The following is a 19,563-nucleotide window of genomic DNA, read 5'->3' as shown; positions in this document are numbered from 1 at the left end:
CTCAGCCTCAATTTGCTCATCTGTAAAATGGGGATGCCAGTAATATATGGACCTCATAGGACTGTTAATGAGAATTAAATGGTAACATGAATGCGAGGGCTTAGCATCACATCTGGCATACATTGTTAATCATCATTATTGTTGTCACTTTTGCTGTTGTTGTCAACATTATTTTACTAATACTACCGCTCCTTTTACTCCTGCTACCACTACTCTTTGAAGGGCTGTTTAGTTCCCAAGGAGGCTGATATGAGAGTTGATATGGGAATTGGATGCAGTAGGCAGAACTGATATGACAAAAAAGGAAATGTGCGCTATGCTTGGAAAGATGTAACCCTGTAGGACAGTGGTTGAATCCAGACATTGGAGTTCTGTTAGTACTGGGATTGGGTGAGTTTGTGGTGCTTTCTTCTTAAGGCGCTGCAGCCTAGGGAATAGTTAGGTGTCCTTACTTAGCATGGTCTTTCATGAGCTAAAGGCTCTGAGCCTTATGGTTGACCAAGGCTAGGTATTTGCTTTGGCACTCTCTTGTCCCTGGGGATTTGTGGAACCTTATGCAAAGCCTCAAAGGTAAAAGCCATTGTACAAAACCTAATAATCTAATATGGAGCACATCTCCTGTTCTAGATGCATCTGAATGAAACGTAATCAAAATACAATGCTCTGAATGTATTACGACGCTTAAGCAGGCATTTTAGACTGCATTTGTAAAAATATTATCCCATAACATCTCCAATCAGTCCTGAATCCCTGTTTCTTCTCTTTTTAGGAAGCGTTTATTCGAAGCATTTTGTCAAAGCCTTTCAAAATCCCCATTCCAAATTATCAAGGTAAAAATGGAGACTTTTCTATTTCTTAAATTAGTCACGTGTGAATATGCCTGAATAGATTAAAACCTCTGCTTTTGTAAGTACAGCTTACCTTGGAATTAAAGATGCCAGTCCAGTGGTGACTATGTATGGGGTGACCTTCCCGGGGCCTGCATGAAGTCTGTGTTTGACAGCTTCGGCAAAGGCTACCAAGACTGACTGCCCCTCATCTTCTTGGTGGGGATATGTCAGTGTTCAGGAAGCTCCTGGTGGGCCAGGGTGGCTGATGGACCCAGGCTGCATTCAGTGCAAGTGAGTTCAGTAGCATTTCCTTTATGAGGTTGGCTCTGTCAGAGGCCTAGGTTCTATAGGGTTTCCCTCTGCCTTATGTAGGGCATAGAATTGTGCTAAAACTGGGGGCTGGGAGGGAGGAGGCGAATTCTCAAGACCTCTCAGTCTTGAAAGGCCCCTTTAGGGTTTCAGACCTTTCCAGGATTTATTTGATCTAAGATGAACGAGACCTGGCCCCCCAGAAGTTTGTAGTTGATTGGGAGAAGTCATATGGGGAAGACTCTGATCTGAGGCAGACTGGGGTAATGGTCAGGCAGAGGTGCCCAGACTGCTTTTGGAGAGCTTTTTGGGAGAGGGGGTCATATGGAAGCTTAGGAAAGTTTATGTGAAGGATAGGCATTTGAGCTGGGCCTGCTGGAGCTCCTCAACTTAGAGGCTCAGGTGACAAATTGTTGGTTTCTAGGTCCTCTGGGCTCTCGGGCATTGGGCCTCAAAAGGGCTGGGGTCCGCCGGGCCCTCCATGACCCTCTGGAAGAAGGTGCCTTGGTTCTGTACGAGCCTCCCTTGCTGAGCGCCCACGACCAGCTGAAGCTTGACAAGTATGTGCACTGGTATTTCTTGAGCAGTTCTGGTCCTCTAAGTGTACAAACCTGGAGGGCAGAGAGCATTTCGGTGTGATTTCACCTTGGGACCTGCATAAGTTTTCAGAGTGCTGTCATGACTACTGTACCATCCAGAGTGAGTAGGTGGGGAAGGAGAGTGCCTGGGGAAGAACATGTGGACATGTCCAGTTAGTGGGGTTTCCTCATCCATTCCTACCAGGCTCACTCAGGGGCACAGGGAGGGTTAAGGTGATGACATAGGGAACCCATCTCCATCTCCTAACTTTCTCATCCTGGAGAGGAATTTGCTATGGTTTGATTGCACCAGGCCAAGGAGGTCCTCTCTTAGGCAGCTGCCTCTGAATCAACAGGACACAACTTTCTGAGGGTGTGCCCTTGCCCGTGGCTGAGCTCTGTGTTTTCTTTGTTGTGTTTTCTCAGGGAAAAACTCCCTGTCCATGTGGTCGTTGATCCTATTCTCAGTAAGGTCTTGAGGCCTCATCAGAGAGAGGTAAATGGGGATGGGGGGGTGAGTTTGGGCTAGGGTAGGGGCTGCACCTAAGGGGCTCTCATCCCTGGGGCAGCAGCAGTGTGGATGCCAAAGTGGGCTGAGTGCTGTTATTCCCCAGGGAGTGAAGTTCCTGTGGGAGTGTGTCACCAGTCGGCGCATCCCTGGTAGCCATGGCTGCATCATGGCTGATGAGATGGGCCTGGGCAAGACGCTGCAGTGCATCACATTGATGTGGACACTTTTGCGCCAGAGTCCAGAGTGCAAGCCAGAAATTGACAAGGCAGTGGTGGTGTCGCCCTCCAGCCTAGTGAAGAACTGGTACAATGAAGTTGGGAAATGGCTTGGAGGGAGGATCCAACCTCTAGCCATCGACGGAGGCTCTAAGGATGAGATAGACCAAAAGCTGGGTAGGAGCCTTAACAAACATGGCCGCACTCCTCCATACAACCTGCTCCTGTCTTAAGTGTATCCTCACTGATGGCCAGGGTTGAGGGCAGGGAGGGGGTGGCAGAAAGTAGAATTCCTGTGGAAAGAGCTGAAATAGTTATTTCCAGGCTAAATTAAAGAATCGTCAAACTGGTTTTTTCTTTGATATTCTCAGATTTGTTCCCTTGACACCTTTTTTGTCGTAGAAGGATTTATGAACCAGCGTGGAGCCAGAGTGCCTTCTCCCATCCTCATCATTTCCTATGAGACTTTCCGCCTTCATGTCAGAGTCCTCCGGAGAGGGAGTGTTGGACTGGTCATATGTGATGAGGTACTTGACGCTCAGCTGTCTGGGTGGTAGGAGAAAGTCTGTCAAAGTCTTCTCACTGAGAACTGCCATCCAAGAGCTGTGCCGGTTACTGGGGGATGCAGAGGACAGAACATACTGCCTTGGAGGAGGCAAATGGGAGGGAGAGCCCATGGTACCAATTTGCTGAAAGAGGGGTTAAGCAGAGCTTGGAATGCCAAGGAGAGTGAGGTGCTGTGGGCTGATTGATTTTGTTGCCTCTAGACAGTTTTCCTAGACCAAAGGACTTTGAAGGGTGGGAGGGATTTGGATGGGTGGAGAGACATGGTACAGTGTTTAGGGGAACAGGTTCTAGGATCAGAGAGATCTTTGTTCAAATCCTGGCTTGCCACTTATCAGAGTAAGTGGTAAGTTACTTAACCACCCAAGCCTCTTTTTCTGTGTCAATAAAATGGGGTGATAATATCTGCCTTATGGGATTATTGTGAGGATTAAATGAAAGAAAGCTTTTATCACAGTGCCTGGTATGTCATAAGACCTTAGTACATGTCAGCTCTGGGTGATATTTTGTTTTTGTTTTGTTTAATAATTCACCTTTAAAAATAATTATTTTAAATTCTGTTTTATTTTTATTTTTTGGATGCGCCACATGGCGTGTGGGATCTAGTTGCCTGACCAGGGACTGAACCCATGCCCACTGTAGTGGAAGCGCAGAGTCTTAACCACTGGACCGCCAGGGAAGTCCCTTATCTGTCTGTCTGTCTATCTATCTATCTATCTAATGCAGGGCCTTTTATTTGTTTATTTATATCATTCATTCATTCATTTATTGGCTGCGTAGGGTCTTGGTTGCTGTGTGTGGGCTTTCTCTAGCTGTGGTGAGTGGGGGCTACTCTTCGTTGTGGTGCGCAGGCTTCTCCTTGCGGTGGCTTCTCTTGTTCAGCACAGGCTCTAGGCACGCGGGCTTCAGTAGCTGCAGCACACGGGCTCAGTAGTTGTGGCTCACGGGCTCTAGAGCACAGGCTCAGTAGTTGTGGCTCATGGACTTAGTTGCTCCATGGCACATGGGATCTTCCCGGACCAGGGCTCGAACCTGTGTCCCCTGCATCAGCAGGCAGATACTTAACCACTGCGCCACCAGGGAAGTCCCTTAATTTATTTTTTATGTACGTATTACCTATTTATTTATTTATTTAATTTTGTTTTTTGGCTGCGTCGGGTCTTGGTTGCAGCACGCAGGGTCTTCGTTGAGGCATGTGGGATCTTTCGTTGTGGCGTGTGGGCTTCTCTCTAATTGTGGCGTGCGGGTTTTCTCTCTTCTAGTTGTGGCATGCAGGCTCCATAGTGTGTGGGCTTTGTAGTTTGTGGCACGCAGGCTCTCTAATTGAGGTGCATGAGCTCAGTAGTTGTGGTGTGCGGGCCTATCTGCCCTGCGGCTTTTGGGAACCTAGTTCCCCGACCAAGAATCCAACGTACGTCCCCTGCGTTGGAAGGCGGATTCTTTACCGCTGGACCACCAAGTCAGTCCCCTCAGCTTTGGTTTTTATTCTAGGCTGAGAGGACTCGTGAACAGAAGCACGGAGATAGGAAAGTCCAGTGTGGATAGTCCATACACCTTGTGAGTCTGTGTTGACTCTCTGGGACTAAGGAAAATACGGCAGTTGTTACTCTCTGGCCTTTTCCAGCACTGTACATGAAAGGTGGTAGGGATGCAACTACTTGGAAGGGAGTGAGGGTGGCTGGGAGCTTCCCAGTATAAAGAATTTCCCACGTCTTTAGGGGGCTTGGCTACCCTGAGCCTGCTGCCATTGTTTACATCTTGGGGAAAGTAAGGTCACTTTGCACACCCCTGGGGCTTTAGTGGAGAGGTGGCTGAAAGACTTGGCCCCATCTGTCAACTGATTGGCAGGCTTGACTGTGCTCTGGGGACTATAGATTACCCTGTATCTGAGGGTTTGGGGAGAGGACAGAGAAGAAAAGCTTACTTTGGGGTACCATGCTTGCTAGTAGTGAGCTGTTTCCCAGTTGAGCTTTTGTCCTTATGAAGAGTCTGGCATGTCTGCCAACTTCCGATACCCTGATGGGCCATTCCCTGGTAGGAGTAAGAGATTTAGCAGATTGAGATGGGGTATGCACGTGGCCACTGTCCAGGACCCTGGCATTTGCTTCATCACCATGGAGGGGGACTGTGCCAGGAGCCTGGACTAGAGGCCAGGGCATTGGGGAAGGGAAGGGAAGGCAGGGCAGGCTGTTGAGCCCTTGAGGACTGGGGGGCATCTAGATTTTCTTCTGCTCTATAGTGTTTCCTTTTTTCCTCATTCTCTCCTGTTTTCTGAGCTGACTGGCATGAGGGACCAGGCTGCCTCTTGCCAGACTGCAGGGTCCTGGCCCTCCCTTCTGCTCTTCTACCTTTTATTTATTTATGTTTTTTTTCTTTTTTTTCTACCTTTTATTTGTCAGCAGTGTGTTAATTGTCAGAGACCTGAGGAAGCCAAAGCCCTGAAAGATAGTCAGCCTACTCTAGAAGTTTGTCCTGTTTGGATCTGGGAAAGAGAAGGTTCTGCCCCAGGCTTTCATGTTCCCAACTGATGCTTTTCTCAGGAACACAGAAATAATAACATAATAATAGCATAATAACTGTTCAAAATCTTTATCCACATTGTAATCTGAGTTAGACAGGGCAAGTCAGAACACTTGGGATCAGTGTTGGCTTTGCCACTTGTAAGCATGACTGCAGATGAGACTGCTCTGAGACTATAGAGTAGATAGCACATGGTCTACCTGAAAGGGACATGATACAGATCAAGAAAGAGGATATAGGGAAGCATTTTGTAAGGTGTATGAACAGGGGAGGGATTGACGTCATCATCATCATCATCTTAGTTTTGGAGATGAGGAGACTGAAGCTCAGAGAAGGGCTGGGACTTGAATCCAGGTCTGAGATTTTAAGTCCTGGCTCTTTCTTCTCTCTTAATGCCTTGGTTGTAACCAAAGCTTGGTGTAGGGAGAAGCTTGGCTTGGTTATGGAAGGACTGTCCCTGTATGCCTCATCAGGACCCATGTATGTTCCTTTACAAGTGCTATAACACAAAGCAAGTCAGATGCTGGGAAATGCATTAAAAACAAGAAGCTACTCATGGGGCTCATGTTTCAAAGAGACAAGTGGTGGTATTTAATCTTGGTATCATTTTTTGCTTTTAAATGGATAAGCTGAGAATTCTGCCAGAACAGAAGTTCAGCAGCAGCTTATAAATAAGAACTCTGACAACTTTTCATCCGGCCAAATATCTGATTTGCTGAGATGCCAGCATTTGGGTTTTAAATCCGTGGCCGATGGTGGCAGGAGCCGGGTCTGGAGCCAGGAAGGTCCCCCAGGAGCTGGGGTTGGCTTTCCCTTTCACAGAGACCCACAGGGGTAGTGCATCAGTTCAGTTCATTAATTGAGTTATTAATATTAAGTACCTGTTATGTGTCAGGCCCTGGGGATCTCATGATTGCCAGCCGTCAGGGAGCTTCAGTTTAGAGGGATCCAATGGATGCCCATTTCCCCAGGGCCTTTTGGGTAATATCTTCACAAGTTTCAAATCTTATTTCCCTCTTCAGCTCAGAAGTCTCAGCCTTTTGTTTCAGGGCTGTTGCTTGGATCCTCCAGTCACTTTTAAGTTTATTTTCTTTGTTTAGGATGTTTTAAAAAAAATTTTTAAACATATAATTGGTATACAATGTTTTCATTTTAGGTATACAACATACAGTCTTTTTTTTTTAAATTAAAATTCTATGGGTGTCTGTCTAATTCTTAAGTAGCAATGTTGCTTATTCATTCATTCTTCAGCAAGCGTTCACTGAGCAGTGTTCTGTGTGGGGCTCTGTCCCGTGAACTGTTACAAAGGCAAATCTGACGTGGTCTCTGCTTTTAAAAGTTCCTGCCTTGGTGAGGAGATAAAGTACAATCGAATGTGATTAGTGTATATAGCAGTAGATGAGAGGCAGAGTAGTATAGTGCCCGGACTTCAGAATCTCACACACCTGAGTTCAAATCTCAGTTCTGCTACTTGATACCAGCATGATTTTGGATAACTGTTCACCTCTCTGAACCTCATTTTCTCTAAAAGGGTATTGTAATTTCCTCTCTTCTGATCGTTATCTGGATTATAGAAGAGAATATAGGTAAAGTGCTTAGTATAGTGCCTGGCACATTAAAAGGATTCAGTGCACAGCTGTTATGTACAGAGTGCCATAAGAGCCAGAGGTGAGAGACCCCAACAGCCTGGGGTCATTGAGGAAGGCTTTGCATAGGAGGTGACATTTGAGGAATTTGCCTGTGGAAGAGAATTGTGGGCAGAGGAATGGCATGGGCAATGAGACCTAAGGAAATCCAGCATTAGGAGTGGTGAGTTATAGTTTCCTGGACTGTGACAAGCTGTGGAGAGTGTCACAGAAGTCAGCTGGGTCCTTATTGAGAAGTACTAAGCTAACGAGCTTGGGCTTGATCCCACAGATGGGAGAGTCAGTAGAGAGTCTGTGTTTAATTGCACTGTGAAAGGCTGGCTTATTTGTTCATTCTTTCACTGGTGGTTGTGTTTTGTGTGCCCTGCCCAGTGCGGGGCTGAAAGGGACTGGGGGTAGAAAAGGCACAGGCCTGACCTTGCCCGTGTGATTTTTGGGGAGAGAGGAAAGTTGATAGGGTCCTTTACCATTTTGTTGAAAAAGGCTTAAAAGAGAAGTAACAGGTATGTATTGGGGTGGGTGATACAGGGATTGGGGAAGAGATGCAAAGAGAGGCTCGCTCTTTAGATATCTGAGCTGGCTGGATTCTGTGCAAAGAGGAGAGGACGAGCCTGGACCAAGTCCCCTTAGCACTGATAGCTTGGAGACTAATACAGAAGGCATCTGGCTCAGGAGGTTATGGGATGGTTGGGCTAGTACAGAGGGAGGATTCCCTGAAAGCACGGGTCTCTAACATGTCTGAATGATCTCTGAAGAGGATAGGCAGGCTGCCATGGCTCTGGAGGTTGGGGCAGGGAAGAGGAGGGGAAGAAATAGAGAATCCATGCTTTATGGATATAGCATTGGTCTAGAAGCTGAAGGTCTGTCTCTTGAGCCTGGCATTTCTCCCCAAGAGAGTGGGTAAACTCTCGCTTTTGCTGCCCCCTGCCCAGTTCCCAAGGCCTCAGGACCTGTAATGCTCATGATTCCTCAGGACCTGTAATGCTCATGATTCCTCTTTGCCTGTCTATACAAGATTTTGCTACTGTTAGGGAGGCCACATTGTGCCCATGCCTAAGTGAGAATTAACTTCCTTGCAGGGACACAGGCTCAAGAACTCTGAGAATCAGACTTACCAGGCCCTGGACAGCTTGAACACCAGCCGACGGGTCCTCATCTCCGGGACTCCCATCCAGAATGATCTCCTTGAGTATTTCAGCTTGGTACATTTTGTTAATTCGGGAATCCTGGGTAAGAATCTTGGCCTTGTCTGCTGTACTGGAGAGGAGCCTTGCCTTAGCCTTGGGATTATAACGCTAGCTGAGGAGAGAGAGGAGAGACCACTAGTTATATGTGGGTCACTAGGCACTCTTCTAGGAAGACTTCTCATGTCAAGGAGTAGCAAAGCCATTGGGAGACCTTGGCTCTGCTGAGCAACTCAGCAAGGCCCACTCTGGTCTTCTTTTCCACTGCAGATGTGGCAGGGGCTACGCAGGGCATTGTTTCTATGAGCTGGGGATGGAACTACTATCCCCAGACATTTTTGCTCATCACATCCTAGCTGCCTCACAAGAGCTTTGGCCTCAGAGCAGACTCTGTATTGGGCAGTTTTGTTTTTAACCATTTTTTAGTGTGCAACTTAGTGTCATTAAGTATGTTCACATTGTTGTGCAGCCATCACCACCAACCATCTCCAGAACTTTTTTCATCTTGCAAAAGTGAAACTCTACCCATTAAGCAGCAACTCCCCATTTCCCGCTCCCCTCAGCCCCTGGCAACCATAGCTTGGGCAGTTCTTGCACATAGATATCTGTGGAAGGGTTTATTAGTGCCCATTTTTGAACTTTAAAGAATCATATGGCATATTTTCCTTTGCATCTGGATTCTTTTGTTCAATATTATGTGTATGAAATTCATCCATGTTGTTGCCTATGGCAGTAGTTTTTCACTTTAGTATACTATTCCATTTTATGAATATACCAGAATTTATTAGTTCTACTGTTGATAGACAATTGAATTGTTTCCAGTTTTTTATTATTTTGAATAATGATCCTGTGAACGTTCTTGTACTTTTTTTTTTTTTTTTGCGGTACGCAGGCCTCTCACTGTTGTGGCCTTTCCCGTTGCGGAGCACAGGCTCCGGATGCGCAGGCTCAGCGGCCGTGGCTCACAGGCCCAGCCACTCCGCGGCATGTGGGATCTTCCTGGACTGGGGCACAAACCCACGTCCCCTGCATCGGCAGGCGGACTCTCAACCACTGCGCCACCAGGGAAGCCCTTGTACATATTTTTTACCTGAGCATAGTATGCGTTCCTCTGTTGTAAGAGTGGAATTGCTGGGTCATATGCTGTGCATGTGTTTAACCCTAGTAGATACTCCAGTTTTCCAGAGTGATTGTACCGGCAGTATATGAAAATTCCAGTATCTCTACATCAGGGGCCAGCAGATTTTTTCTTAAAAGGGTAGATAGGGCTTCCCTGGTGGCACAGTGGTTGAGAATCCGCCTGCCGATGCAGGGGACACGGGTTCGTGCCCCGGTCTGGGAAGATCCCACATGCCGCGGAGTGGCTGGGCCCGTGAGCCATGGCCACTTAGCCTGCGCGTCCGGAGGCTGTGCTCCGCAACGGGAGAGGCCACAACAGTGAGAGGCCCGCGTACCGCAAAAAAAAAAAAAGGGTAGATAGTGGGCTTCCCTGGCAGTCCAGTGGTTAAGACTCTGTGCTTCCAGTGCAGGGGACATAGGTTTGATCCTTGGTCGGGGAACTAAGATCCTGCATGCTGCACAGCGTGGCCAGAAAAAAAAGGCTAGATAGTTATTTTAGGCTCGTAGGCCATACTGTCTCTGTCACAGCTACTCAGCTCTGCTGTTGCACTATGAAAGCAGCCATAAAATGTAAATGAATGAGCATGGATGTGTTCTAATAAAACTATTTATAGAAACAGGTGGCTGGCCCATGGCTATAGTTTGCTGACCTCTGCTTTATAGCATCACCAATATTTATCTTTAGAACACATTTAAAAAAAATTTTTAGTCATTCTGGGTGGGTGTTTAGTGATATTTCATTGCATTTATTTAATGTTGAATAAAACTCAAACACCTTTGGGCCTTCCCTGGTGGTCCAGTGTTTAAGACTCTGCGCTCCCGGTGAGTGCAGGGGGCCTGGGTTCGATCCCTGGTCAGGGAACTAGATCCCACATATGTGCAGCAGCTAAGAGTCCACATGCCGCAACTAAAGACCCTGCACGTGGCAACGAAGATCCTGCATGCCACAGCTAAGATCTGGCGCAGCCAAATAAATAATATTAAAAAAAAAAAAAGATTGTTTAAAAAAAAAAGTTGAACACCTTTTAATATGTTCATTGGCCATTTGGAGATCCTCTTTTGTGAGGTACCTGACCTTTTAAATTCCTGGCCAAAGCAAAACTCTATACTCATTAAACAGTTGCTCCCTATCCTCACTTACCCCCAACCCCTATCAACTACCAATCTGCTTTCTGTCTCTATGGACTTGCCTGTTCTGAATATTTTCTATAAATGGAATCATATAATATGGGACCTTTTGTGATTGGCTTCTTATACTTAGCATAATGTTTTGAAGTTTCATCCGTATTGTAGCATGTATCAGTACAGATCTTCCTCAACTTATGATGGGCTTCTGAGCCGCTAAACCCATTGTAAGTTGAAAATATTTTAAGTCAAAAATGCATTTAAGGGACTCCCCTGGTGGTCCAGTGGTTAAGACTCCACGCTTCTACTGCATTTAAGGGACTTCCCTGGTGGTCCAGTGGTTAAAACTCCACGCTTCTACTGCAGGGGTGCAGGTTTGATCCCTTGTCGGGGAACTAAGATCCTGGCATAGCACCCCAAACAAAAAAAAAATCATAAAGTGGTATGTGGCATATAAAATAATTATACACCTTTAAGGAAAAAAAGCATTTAATGTCAAACATCATAACTTAGCCTAGCCTACCTTAAATGTGCTCAGAACACTTAAATTAGCCTACAGTTGGGTAAAAGCATTTCACACAAATTCTATTTTATAATAAAGTGCTGAATATCTCATGTAATTTATTGAATACTGTACTGTAAGTGAAAAACAGAATGATTGTATGGGCATAGAATGGTTATAAGTATATCGGTTGTTAACCCTCATGATCACGTGGCTGACTGGGAGCTGTGGCTCGCTGTTGCTGCCCAATATCATCAAGAGAGAGTAGGGTATTTCATATTGCTAGCCTGGGAAAAGATCAAAATTAGAAATTTGAAGTATAGTTTCTACTGAATGCATATTGCTTCCACACAATCATAAAGTCGAAAATTCATAAGTCAAACCATCATAATAAGTTGAGGACTGTTTTTTGTTTGTTTTTTGTTGTTTTGGCTGTGCTGCATGGCATATGGGATCTTAGTTCCCCACCCTGTGCCCTCTGCAGTGGAAGCGTGGAGTCTTAACCACTGGACCACCAGGGAAGTCCCAGTTGAGGACTGTCTTGTACTTCATTGTACATGCTACTTCATCTCTTATAAGCAGTATATAGGTGGGCTATTAAAAAAAAAAATCCAGTCTGACAATTGGATTATTTGGTCCATTTACATTTAATGTAATTAGTTATATATTTGGGTTTTGATCTACTTGCTATCTTATTATTTGGCCTTATCAAGTCTTTGCTGCTTTGGTAGCTCTCTGATCCATTCAAACAGAAATTGCCTATAATTTGTTCAGCTTTGTTGTTCTCAATAAAAGGTTGGTCTGTGACAAAGTAGTCTGCTATTACTAGCAGTGGGAAAGTCATTACTTTTCTATATTCTTTAATGCCTTTTCTCCTGTGCTTAGGAACTGCCCAGGAGTTCAAGAAGCATTTTGAATTGCCAATTTTGAAGGGTCGAGATGCAGCTGCCAGTGAGGAAGATAGGCATCTAGGAGAGGAGCGACTGCGGGAGCTCATCAGCATTGTGAATAGGTAATGGGGGGGTGGGCTAGACAGTAGTACCTCCCTTTGGGTCCCCCCACATTAGGTTATCAGAATTGCCTCCTTAGCCATCCAAAGCCAATCCTTTGTGGCCTTGGCCTTGAGGTCTGGGATTCTCCTAAGAGAGTGGGATTGTGCCCTGACAGTAGTCACTGAATAAATGAAGGGGTCTTGCAGGCTGCTTCCCTGCTTTCTCCCTGACCTTGGGCCCTGTGGTCTGGTTTGGTGCTGCTTAGCATCCTGCTGAGGAAGCTTTTTTCTGTTGCTAGACTTTCTGAGCAGAATATCCCTTGGAGCATTGTTAGTACTTCAGAAGTTTCCTCTCAGTCAGTCTCATCCCTAAAGCACCAGGCATCCCTTCCCACGTCCCATAGCTTTCTGTGACAGGTAGTAGATCTGAAGGATTGGTATGGCTCCCAGGCTGACAAGGCTCTCTCCAGGGGGGCCACATAGCTCAAGGGGCAGGTACATTCTGGAGTCCTCTGTTGTAGTTATGTGTACTTGATGATTTGCTTCCTGAAGAGTCTTGCTTTTGCCAACAGGCACCTCCCTCTCAGGTTAAGATGGCAGGAAGGAGAGTTAGTGTGCTCTTAGGAGCTGCTGCTAGGTACCTGATCCTGTCCTTCCTGGTCTGCCAGGTAGTATGGGCATACTTTCATTGAACCTTGGGCTATGTGGCAGCTGGCATTTGGGCAAATGCAAGCTGAAACTCCCATTAGGGCTCAGTGGTTTACGGCTTACTTCCCCTGTCAGAGCACCAGGCTTAGTAGACCTCTGCCTTCTCTTGAAAGGCAGCTGACCTTTTGAAGGGGAAGAGAGAGTTGTCCGTCTGCACTAAACTGTTTGAAAGGGTCTCTGTTCCCGTGACTGAGACCTTGGTATAGATATCTTTGCCATAGGGCTGATGGGTTTCTGACATTTGCTACTAGAAAAGAAAATCACTCTTGGTCCTTTGGGTGGTAGCTTTTATTCTGGTATTAGTGTGGCAGTTTTATCAGCCCCTTGTCTTTTTATCTTGTTCTCCCAGGTGCCTGATACGGAGGACATCTGATATCCTTTCTAAATATCTGCCTGTGAAGATCGAGCAGGTGGTTTGTTGTAGGTACTGAACTCAACTGAGGGGTGTGGAGTGAGTGGGTAAAAGCTCAGTCCCTGAGGTATGGCTGGGCTCTCAGTGTGTCCTTAGAGGGCAGAAGTGTGGTCCAGCATTTCCTGCTGACCCAGCTCCTTTTTTTTTTTCTTTTTCAGGCTGACACCCCTTCAGACTGAATTATACAAGAGGTTTTTGAGACAGGCCAAGCCGGCAGAAGAGTTGCGTGAGGGCAAGATGAGTGTGTCTTCCCTTTCTTCCATCACTTCACTAAAGAAACTATGTAATCGTGAGTTGGATCCATGTGCTGGGGTCCTCTGTGAGAGTGAGCAAGGAAGGTAGTTCAACCACCTTCACTAAAACTTGTCCATAGTCCTCATAGAGGCCACATGTAATTCTATGCCTCCACAAGGCATGAGCTCATGTATTGTATACTCTAAACCAGACCTTGCTTTGGAAAATTTAGCTTATCCTTTGCCTGACCCATGCTTGATGCTTGGAATATATAGGACTGTGCGTGAGAGTGTGTGCACACACACATATGCATATAAAATATTGGACGGGGAAAAATAACAAACTTTGCCCTGTCTGGTATAGCTCGCCTCTTGTTGACAGAACACACTAGTGAGCAAAATTGTCCACTCGTGATCCCAGGTGGCACTGACTGCACACTGGGATTTGGAAACAAGCAAATCTGGTGCTGAGGAAGGTCTGGGTAGGGTTCTAGAGGGCGTTCTAATGAGCATTGAAGTGGAAACTTCTGAAAGCAATGTAGCTGGCATTTTGGGGTTTTTTTCAGATCCAGCTCTAATCTATGACAAGTGTGTGGAGGAAGAGGATGGCTTTGAAGGTACCTTGGACATATTTCCCCCTGGGTATAGCTCCAAGGCTCTAGAGCCTCAGCTGTCAGGTGAGTCCTTTCCTACCAGTCTTTGGGCTCCTCTGGGAAGAGGGGTGGGAGGTTGTCTCTTTGTGCTAGATCTATTCTGTCTCACGGCAGGATATCAAGAGTAAGAATCCTGGGCCATTGGGATGGCCCATTGGGTGCTGATGGTTGTTGATCTCCCCAGGTAAGATGCTGGTCCTTGATTACATTCTGGCGGTGACCCGAAGTCGCAGCAGTGACAAAGTAGTGCTGGTGTCCAATTACACTCAGACATTGGACCTCTTTGAGAAACTCTGCCGGGCCCGAAGGTAGGGAAGAGCTGTCAAAGGGGTACCTCTCCTACTGTACCCCTAGGAAAAGTAGGTGTTCTGATTGGTGGATATGGACGAAGATGTGGGTGCAGGAGGGACTTTCCAGAAGATGTCTGTGCCCTTATTGCTGCAATGGCCATACCTCCATCTCCAAGCAGAATAGTCCTTTGTCCTTCACATACTCCACAGGACAGTCCTAGCCCTTAGCTCCCTGCCACTCCCTTTGGGAGTTTAGGGTTTCAGGCTGTATATGAACAGCCTTCCAGCATGGTTGGTTCAGTCCCTTCAGTAGCTCTGGCTCCAAGGGGGTTCTGCTTCCTTCTTGATTTGATCTTTGGATTCCCCTTCAGGTACTTATATGTTCGCTTGGATGGCACAATGTCCATTAAGAAGCGAGCCAAGGTTGTGGAGCGCTTCAACAATCCGTCCGTAAGTGCACAGCTCCTGTCCCCACACCACTAATGCAATAACATCAGAACTAAGGGTTGACAGAGAATCTACAAAGGGGCTCTGCTTTAGGTCTCTCTTGACTTTTTTTTTTCTGGTGGGTGTGGTAGGGTTAGGCTGATAGGTTGGTGATGGCTGTACTGGGAACTGACCTTGTGGGCTGGTAAACCGGCTGGTAGGCAAACTGGTGGTCCTCACAATTGGTCTGCACATGAGAGAACAGTTGGCTGGGCTGAGCAGGATTCTTAGTTTGGGCTGTAAGTGGTTCTTTTTCTCCTTCTTCTCTTTCCAGAGTCCTGACTTTGTCTTCATGCTGAGCAGCAAAGCTGGGGGCTGTGGCCTCAATCTCATTGGGGCTAACCGACTGGTCATGTTTGACCCTGACTGGAACCCAGCCAATGATGAACAAGCCATGGCCCGGGTCTGGCGTGACGGTCAAAAGAAGACCTGTTATATCTATCGCCTGCTCTCTGTAAGGACGGTGATAATGGTCAGCATAGGTGTGGGTCATGGAATAAGACTTTCAGGACCACCTTGGGTTGTTTCTCATTGCCTCTCTTTGGCCCCTCTGCCCGTAACAGTGGCCAGGCTATGGGCTTAGCCTGGAGCTCTTTATTCTTCTTTTCTCTCCCTCTCTCACCACCGTGTTCCTCAGATCCTTCTTACTATGCCCTCTGGATGCCTGTGCAGTAGTTAACAAACTCCCCTGTGGCCTCATCCTTTTCACAGGACACTTGCTTTCTCTTACACCTGATTTCTTCTGTACAGCTTGCCTTGTAGTCTTCTCACACTCCATGTCCCACGGGGCTAAGAAGTGGTATTGGCATTCTCCAAGTTCTCTGATCAGTCAGAACATCCATCCTATAGTACCTCTTTTGAAGCTCATGTTGTCTGGACTACCCTCTTTTCCTTGCTACAGTCATCTACCTTCTGCTGTTTATCTAATTCATCAATAACTTTGGACACCAGTTCAGTCTTCATTTCTTCCCCAAATCCAGCTATCATCCTGGCTGACTTCAAGGACCATGCAATTTTCCAGCACTCTGGCCTTCACGTTTCCTTGACTTCATCTCTAATGACCTCTTTAACTCCCCCTCATTTTTTATTTTATTTATTTTTTATTTATTTATTTTTGGCTGCCTTGGGTCTTTGTTGCTGCATGCGGGCTTTCTCTATTTGTGGCGAGCGGGGGTTACTCTTCGTTGTGTTGCACGGGTTTCTTATTGCAGTGGCTTCTCTTGTTGCGGAGCACAAGCTCTAGGTGCGTGGGCTTCAGTAGTTGTGGCACGCGGGCTCAGTAGTCATGGCTCCCGGGCTCTAGAGCGCAGGCTCAGTAATTGTGGCGCACGGGCTTAGTTGCTCCGCAGCATGTGGGATCTTCCCGGACCAAGGCTCGAACCCGTGTCCCCTGCATTGGCAGGCAGATTCCCAACCACTGCGCCACCAGGGAAGTCCCTTTTTAAACAAAAAAAATAATAAATTTATTTATTTATTTTTGGCTGCATTGGGTCTTCGTTGTTGGGTCTTCATTGCTGCTTGCGGGCTTTCTGTAGTTGGCTGTGAGTGGGGCCTGCTCTTTGTTGTGGTGCACAGGCTTATTGCAGTGGCTTCTCTTGTTTCGGAGCTAAGCTCCAGGCATGCAGACTCAGTAGTTGTGGCTCTCAAGCTCTAGAGCGCAGGCTCAGTAGCTGTGGAGCACGGGCTTAGCTGCTCCGTGGCATGTGGGATCTTCCCAGACCAGGGCTCAAACCCTGCATTGTCCCCTGCATTGGCAGGCGGATTCTTAACCACTGTGCCACCAGGGAAGTCCTCCCCCTCATTTTTTTACTCGCATTATTCCAAAGGCCACAGTATGGAACTTGTAACAGTACCAAAACTACACAGTACCCAGAACTTTAATACCTATCATTCTACTCTCATTTCCTGTCCTTCCAGCTTTCTCATACCTCCTATATCTGTTTCAACCTAATGTCCCTAGTTACTCCCGCCACAGCTCCTCCCAGTCTGGCTTCCCTTTCTATTCAGCCTGATCCTCATCGTGCATCCTTTCAGCCACTCTTCCCCTAATACCTACTCCATGTGGATCCTTAGCTTCAGCTTCTGCGCCAGATACAGCTTGCATTTACGGATTGGCGCTACCACAGATTCATTGTCCATTTTGAGCGGGGCCATATCTCATTTCCTTCACCAGCTACTTCAAGCCTTCACCACTTTCCTCAAGCTTCCTACCTGGCCCTGTCTTTCCTTCTTTCTGGAGAGACTTTCTCTTCTACTTCACAGAGAAAATGTAGGCTACCAAGCTTGAATTCTCTTGCCTAACTTCCTCTCTTCTGTCAGTCTTTACACCTGCTCTTCCCTTCCATTCTCAAAGGAAAATCATTTCCTTCCTCTCTGTTCGAGGCTTATCATTCCAGCTCTGCTCTAGACCCCTTTCCTATCCTTTCCTTTCTTGGTTGATCAGTTTCTCCTTTATTTCCCTGAAGTCTGTAAACATTGTCAAGTAGCTCTCACCTTAAAAACAAGTTTCTCAACCCTCTGTCCTATTGCAGTGACTACCTTGGGTTACTTTTCATTCATTCACTGTCAGATTTTCCCAAAGCCTACAGATTTACTTCATCTCATCTCCTATTCACTCATCTCACCAGTTAGGCCACTGAACCTGCTTTCGATGTACTGGCTTCCTAATTGCTAAAACAAGAGACTCTTGATTTTTCTTCTTTGTGTATCTGACACTGTTGGCTACAAATCTTAAAATTCTTTTCTTTTTGGAAACTCCACTCTGGTTTTCCTACCGCTTTGATTATATGCACTCATTATATTGACAAGTCTCTAATTAACTTTAGCCCAGATCTCTTACCTGAGTTCTAGACCCATATTTCCATCACCTACTGTATATTTCTACTTAAATGTCTTACGAGTATCCCCTTCTGAATTTTGTCATTTAATGGCTCTGTTATCCACCCAACCCAAATCTGGGTATCATCCTACTGGACTGTTCTTTGTTTCCTAACCAGATTCTAATTATACCATTGATTTTTACCTTCTCAAAATTTCCTTAATCTAACCTTCCTCTCCATCCCATACTAAAATCACAGTCATCTGACTTCCTAATTCTTTACCTTTGGTCTTATCAGAGCCCATTCTTCACAACTACTTCCGGAATGAGCTTTCCAAAAATTCTAACTTTGCTTTTCACTTCCAAGACAAGGCCAAGCTCTTTAGCCTGGCATCCAAGTTTCTCCAGTATGGGGCTTTCTCAGTCCCAGCTCTTATGTACTATACTCCTACCATCCTCTAGACAGGCCAAACTCCTCACAGTCCTCTAGTAGGCCAGGCTTATTGATTTTGTTCTTATATGTGGAATGCCTTCTCTCTTTCCTTGTAAACCATCTGTTCATTTTTCAAGATTCAGCTCAAGGATAATCCTTACTTTCAAGCTTTTCAACATTATTGCATTCCACCATCCCTCTTGTGGGTCCCTGGGTATCCTATACAGATTTCTATCATTGTACCAATTATACATCTTTCTCTCCCCCAGTAGTCTATGAGTTTAAGAATAAGGATCATATTGGATTCTGCTTTGTATCCTGGCATTAGCACAGGGCCTGGCATAGGATACCCAAATGACATTTACTTGAGTGAGTGAGATTTGGACTTGGTGTGGAGATCTGTTGCTGCAGACAAACCTCAGCCCATCCTGAAGAAATTTAGTGAGGCCCTGGAATCCTTCATTGGTACAGAAAATATCCTGGGTGGGCAGACATGCACAAGTCATATTTCCAAAAGATAGACTTGGAAAATGGGCTTAGATCAGGGGTCCCCAACCCTTGGGCCGGGGACTGGAACTGGTCCACAGCCTGTTAGGAACTGGGCCACACAGCAGGAGGTGAGCAGCAAGCCAGCAAAGCTTCATCTGGGGCTCCCCATTGCTCGTGTTACCACCTGAGCCATTCCCCACACCCACCCACCCACCCGTCACCAGTCTGTATAAAAATTGTCTTCCACGAAACCACCAGTCCCTGGTGCCAGAAAGGTTGCGGACCACTGGCTTAGGTGAACAGAGGTATTGCTGCAAGACTCTTATCATTCATCTCCCCTTCTCTTGGGTGGCTATAGTTTCAACCCCTGGGTTTTCCTGCCCCCTATGTTTGGAGGTGACTTACCCCTGGCTTCCACCCCTACCCCGCCCCCAGGCAGGAACCATTGAGGAGAAGATCTTTCAGCGTCAGAGCCACAAGAAGGCACTGAGCAGCTGTGTGGTGGATGAGGAGCAGGATGTGGAGCGGCACTTCTCTCTAGGCGAGTTGAAGGAGCTGTTTACCCTGGATGAGGCTAGCCTCAGTGACACACATGACAGGTGGGTGGAGTGCCCCTGCTGGCCATTACTTCTGAACACCCTACACAGCATGGAGATGGGATGGATCTACAGTAACCACAGCTCTGTCCTCTGCCCGCAGGTTGCGCTGCCGCCGCTGTGTCAACAACTACCAGGTCTGGCCACCCCCTGATGGTTCTGACTGCACCTCAGACCTGGCTCAGTGGAACCACAGCACTGATAAGCGGGGGCTCAAGGATGAGGTACTCCAGGCTGCCTGGGATGCTGCTTCCACTGCCATCACCTTCGTCTTCCACCAGCATTCCCATGAGGAGCAGCGGGGCCTCCACTGATAACCAGCTGGTCTGGTGTGTAGCTGTTAGAGGAAGA

The 19,563-nt window shown here is 46.7% G+C and overlaps 1 protein-coding gene across 6 annotated transcripts in view; it reads left to right on the top strand.

Moving 5' to 3' along the window:
• RAD54L (RAD54 like) overlaps positions 1-19,563 on the top strand; it is a gene marked incomplete at its 5' end in the record, with an annotated part of 73,550 nt that overhangs the window by 48,149 nt on the left and 5,838 nt on the right. For 4 of the 6 annotated variants that reach the window (XM_081225998.1, XM_081225997.1, XM_081225993.1 and 1 more), the window contains 15 exons: positions 770-830; positions 1,564-1,699; positions 2,144-2,213; positions 2,332-2,620; positions 2,846-2,970; positions 8,253-8,403; positions 11,989-12,115; positions 13,152-13,226; positions 13,373-13,503; positions 14,014-14,124; positions 14,285-14,408; positions 14,762-14,840; positions 15,151-15,330; positions 19,052-19,215; positions 19,316-19,548. In XM_081225998.1, the coding sequence (XP_081082124.1) occupies positions 770-830; positions 1,564-1,699; positions 2,144-2,213; positions 2,332-2,620; positions 2,846-2,970; positions 8,253-8,403; positions 11,989-12,115; positions 13,152-13,226; positions 13,373-13,503; positions 14,014-14,124; positions 14,285-14,408; positions 14,762-14,840; positions 15,151-15,330; positions 19,052-19,215; positions 19,316-19,526 (2,034 nt within the window). In that variant the 3' untranslated portion in view covers positions 19,527-19,548. Of the gene's footprint in view, positions 1-769; positions 831-1,563; positions 1,700-2,143; positions 2,214-2,331; positions 2,621-2,845; positions 2,971-8,252; positions 8,404-11,988; positions 12,116-13,151; positions 13,227-13,372; positions 13,504-14,013; positions 14,125-14,284; positions 14,409-14,761; positions 14,841-15,150; positions 15,331-19,051; positions 19,216-19,315; positions 19,549-19,563 lie in introns of those variants that run through there. The other 2 variants (XM_081225994.1, XM_081225995.1) reach the window with 2 other exon arrangements.

The sequence above is a fragment of the Mesoplodon bidens genome (genome assembly GCF_964165515.1).
Source record: "Mesoplodon bidens genome assembly, chromosome: 2".
NCBI classification, from domain to species: domain Eukaryota; kingdom Metazoa; phylum Chordata; class Mammalia; order Artiodactyla; family Ziphiidae; genus Mesoplodon; species Mesoplodon bidens.
This window is presented reverse-complemented; position numbering and strand designations above follow the sequence as displayed.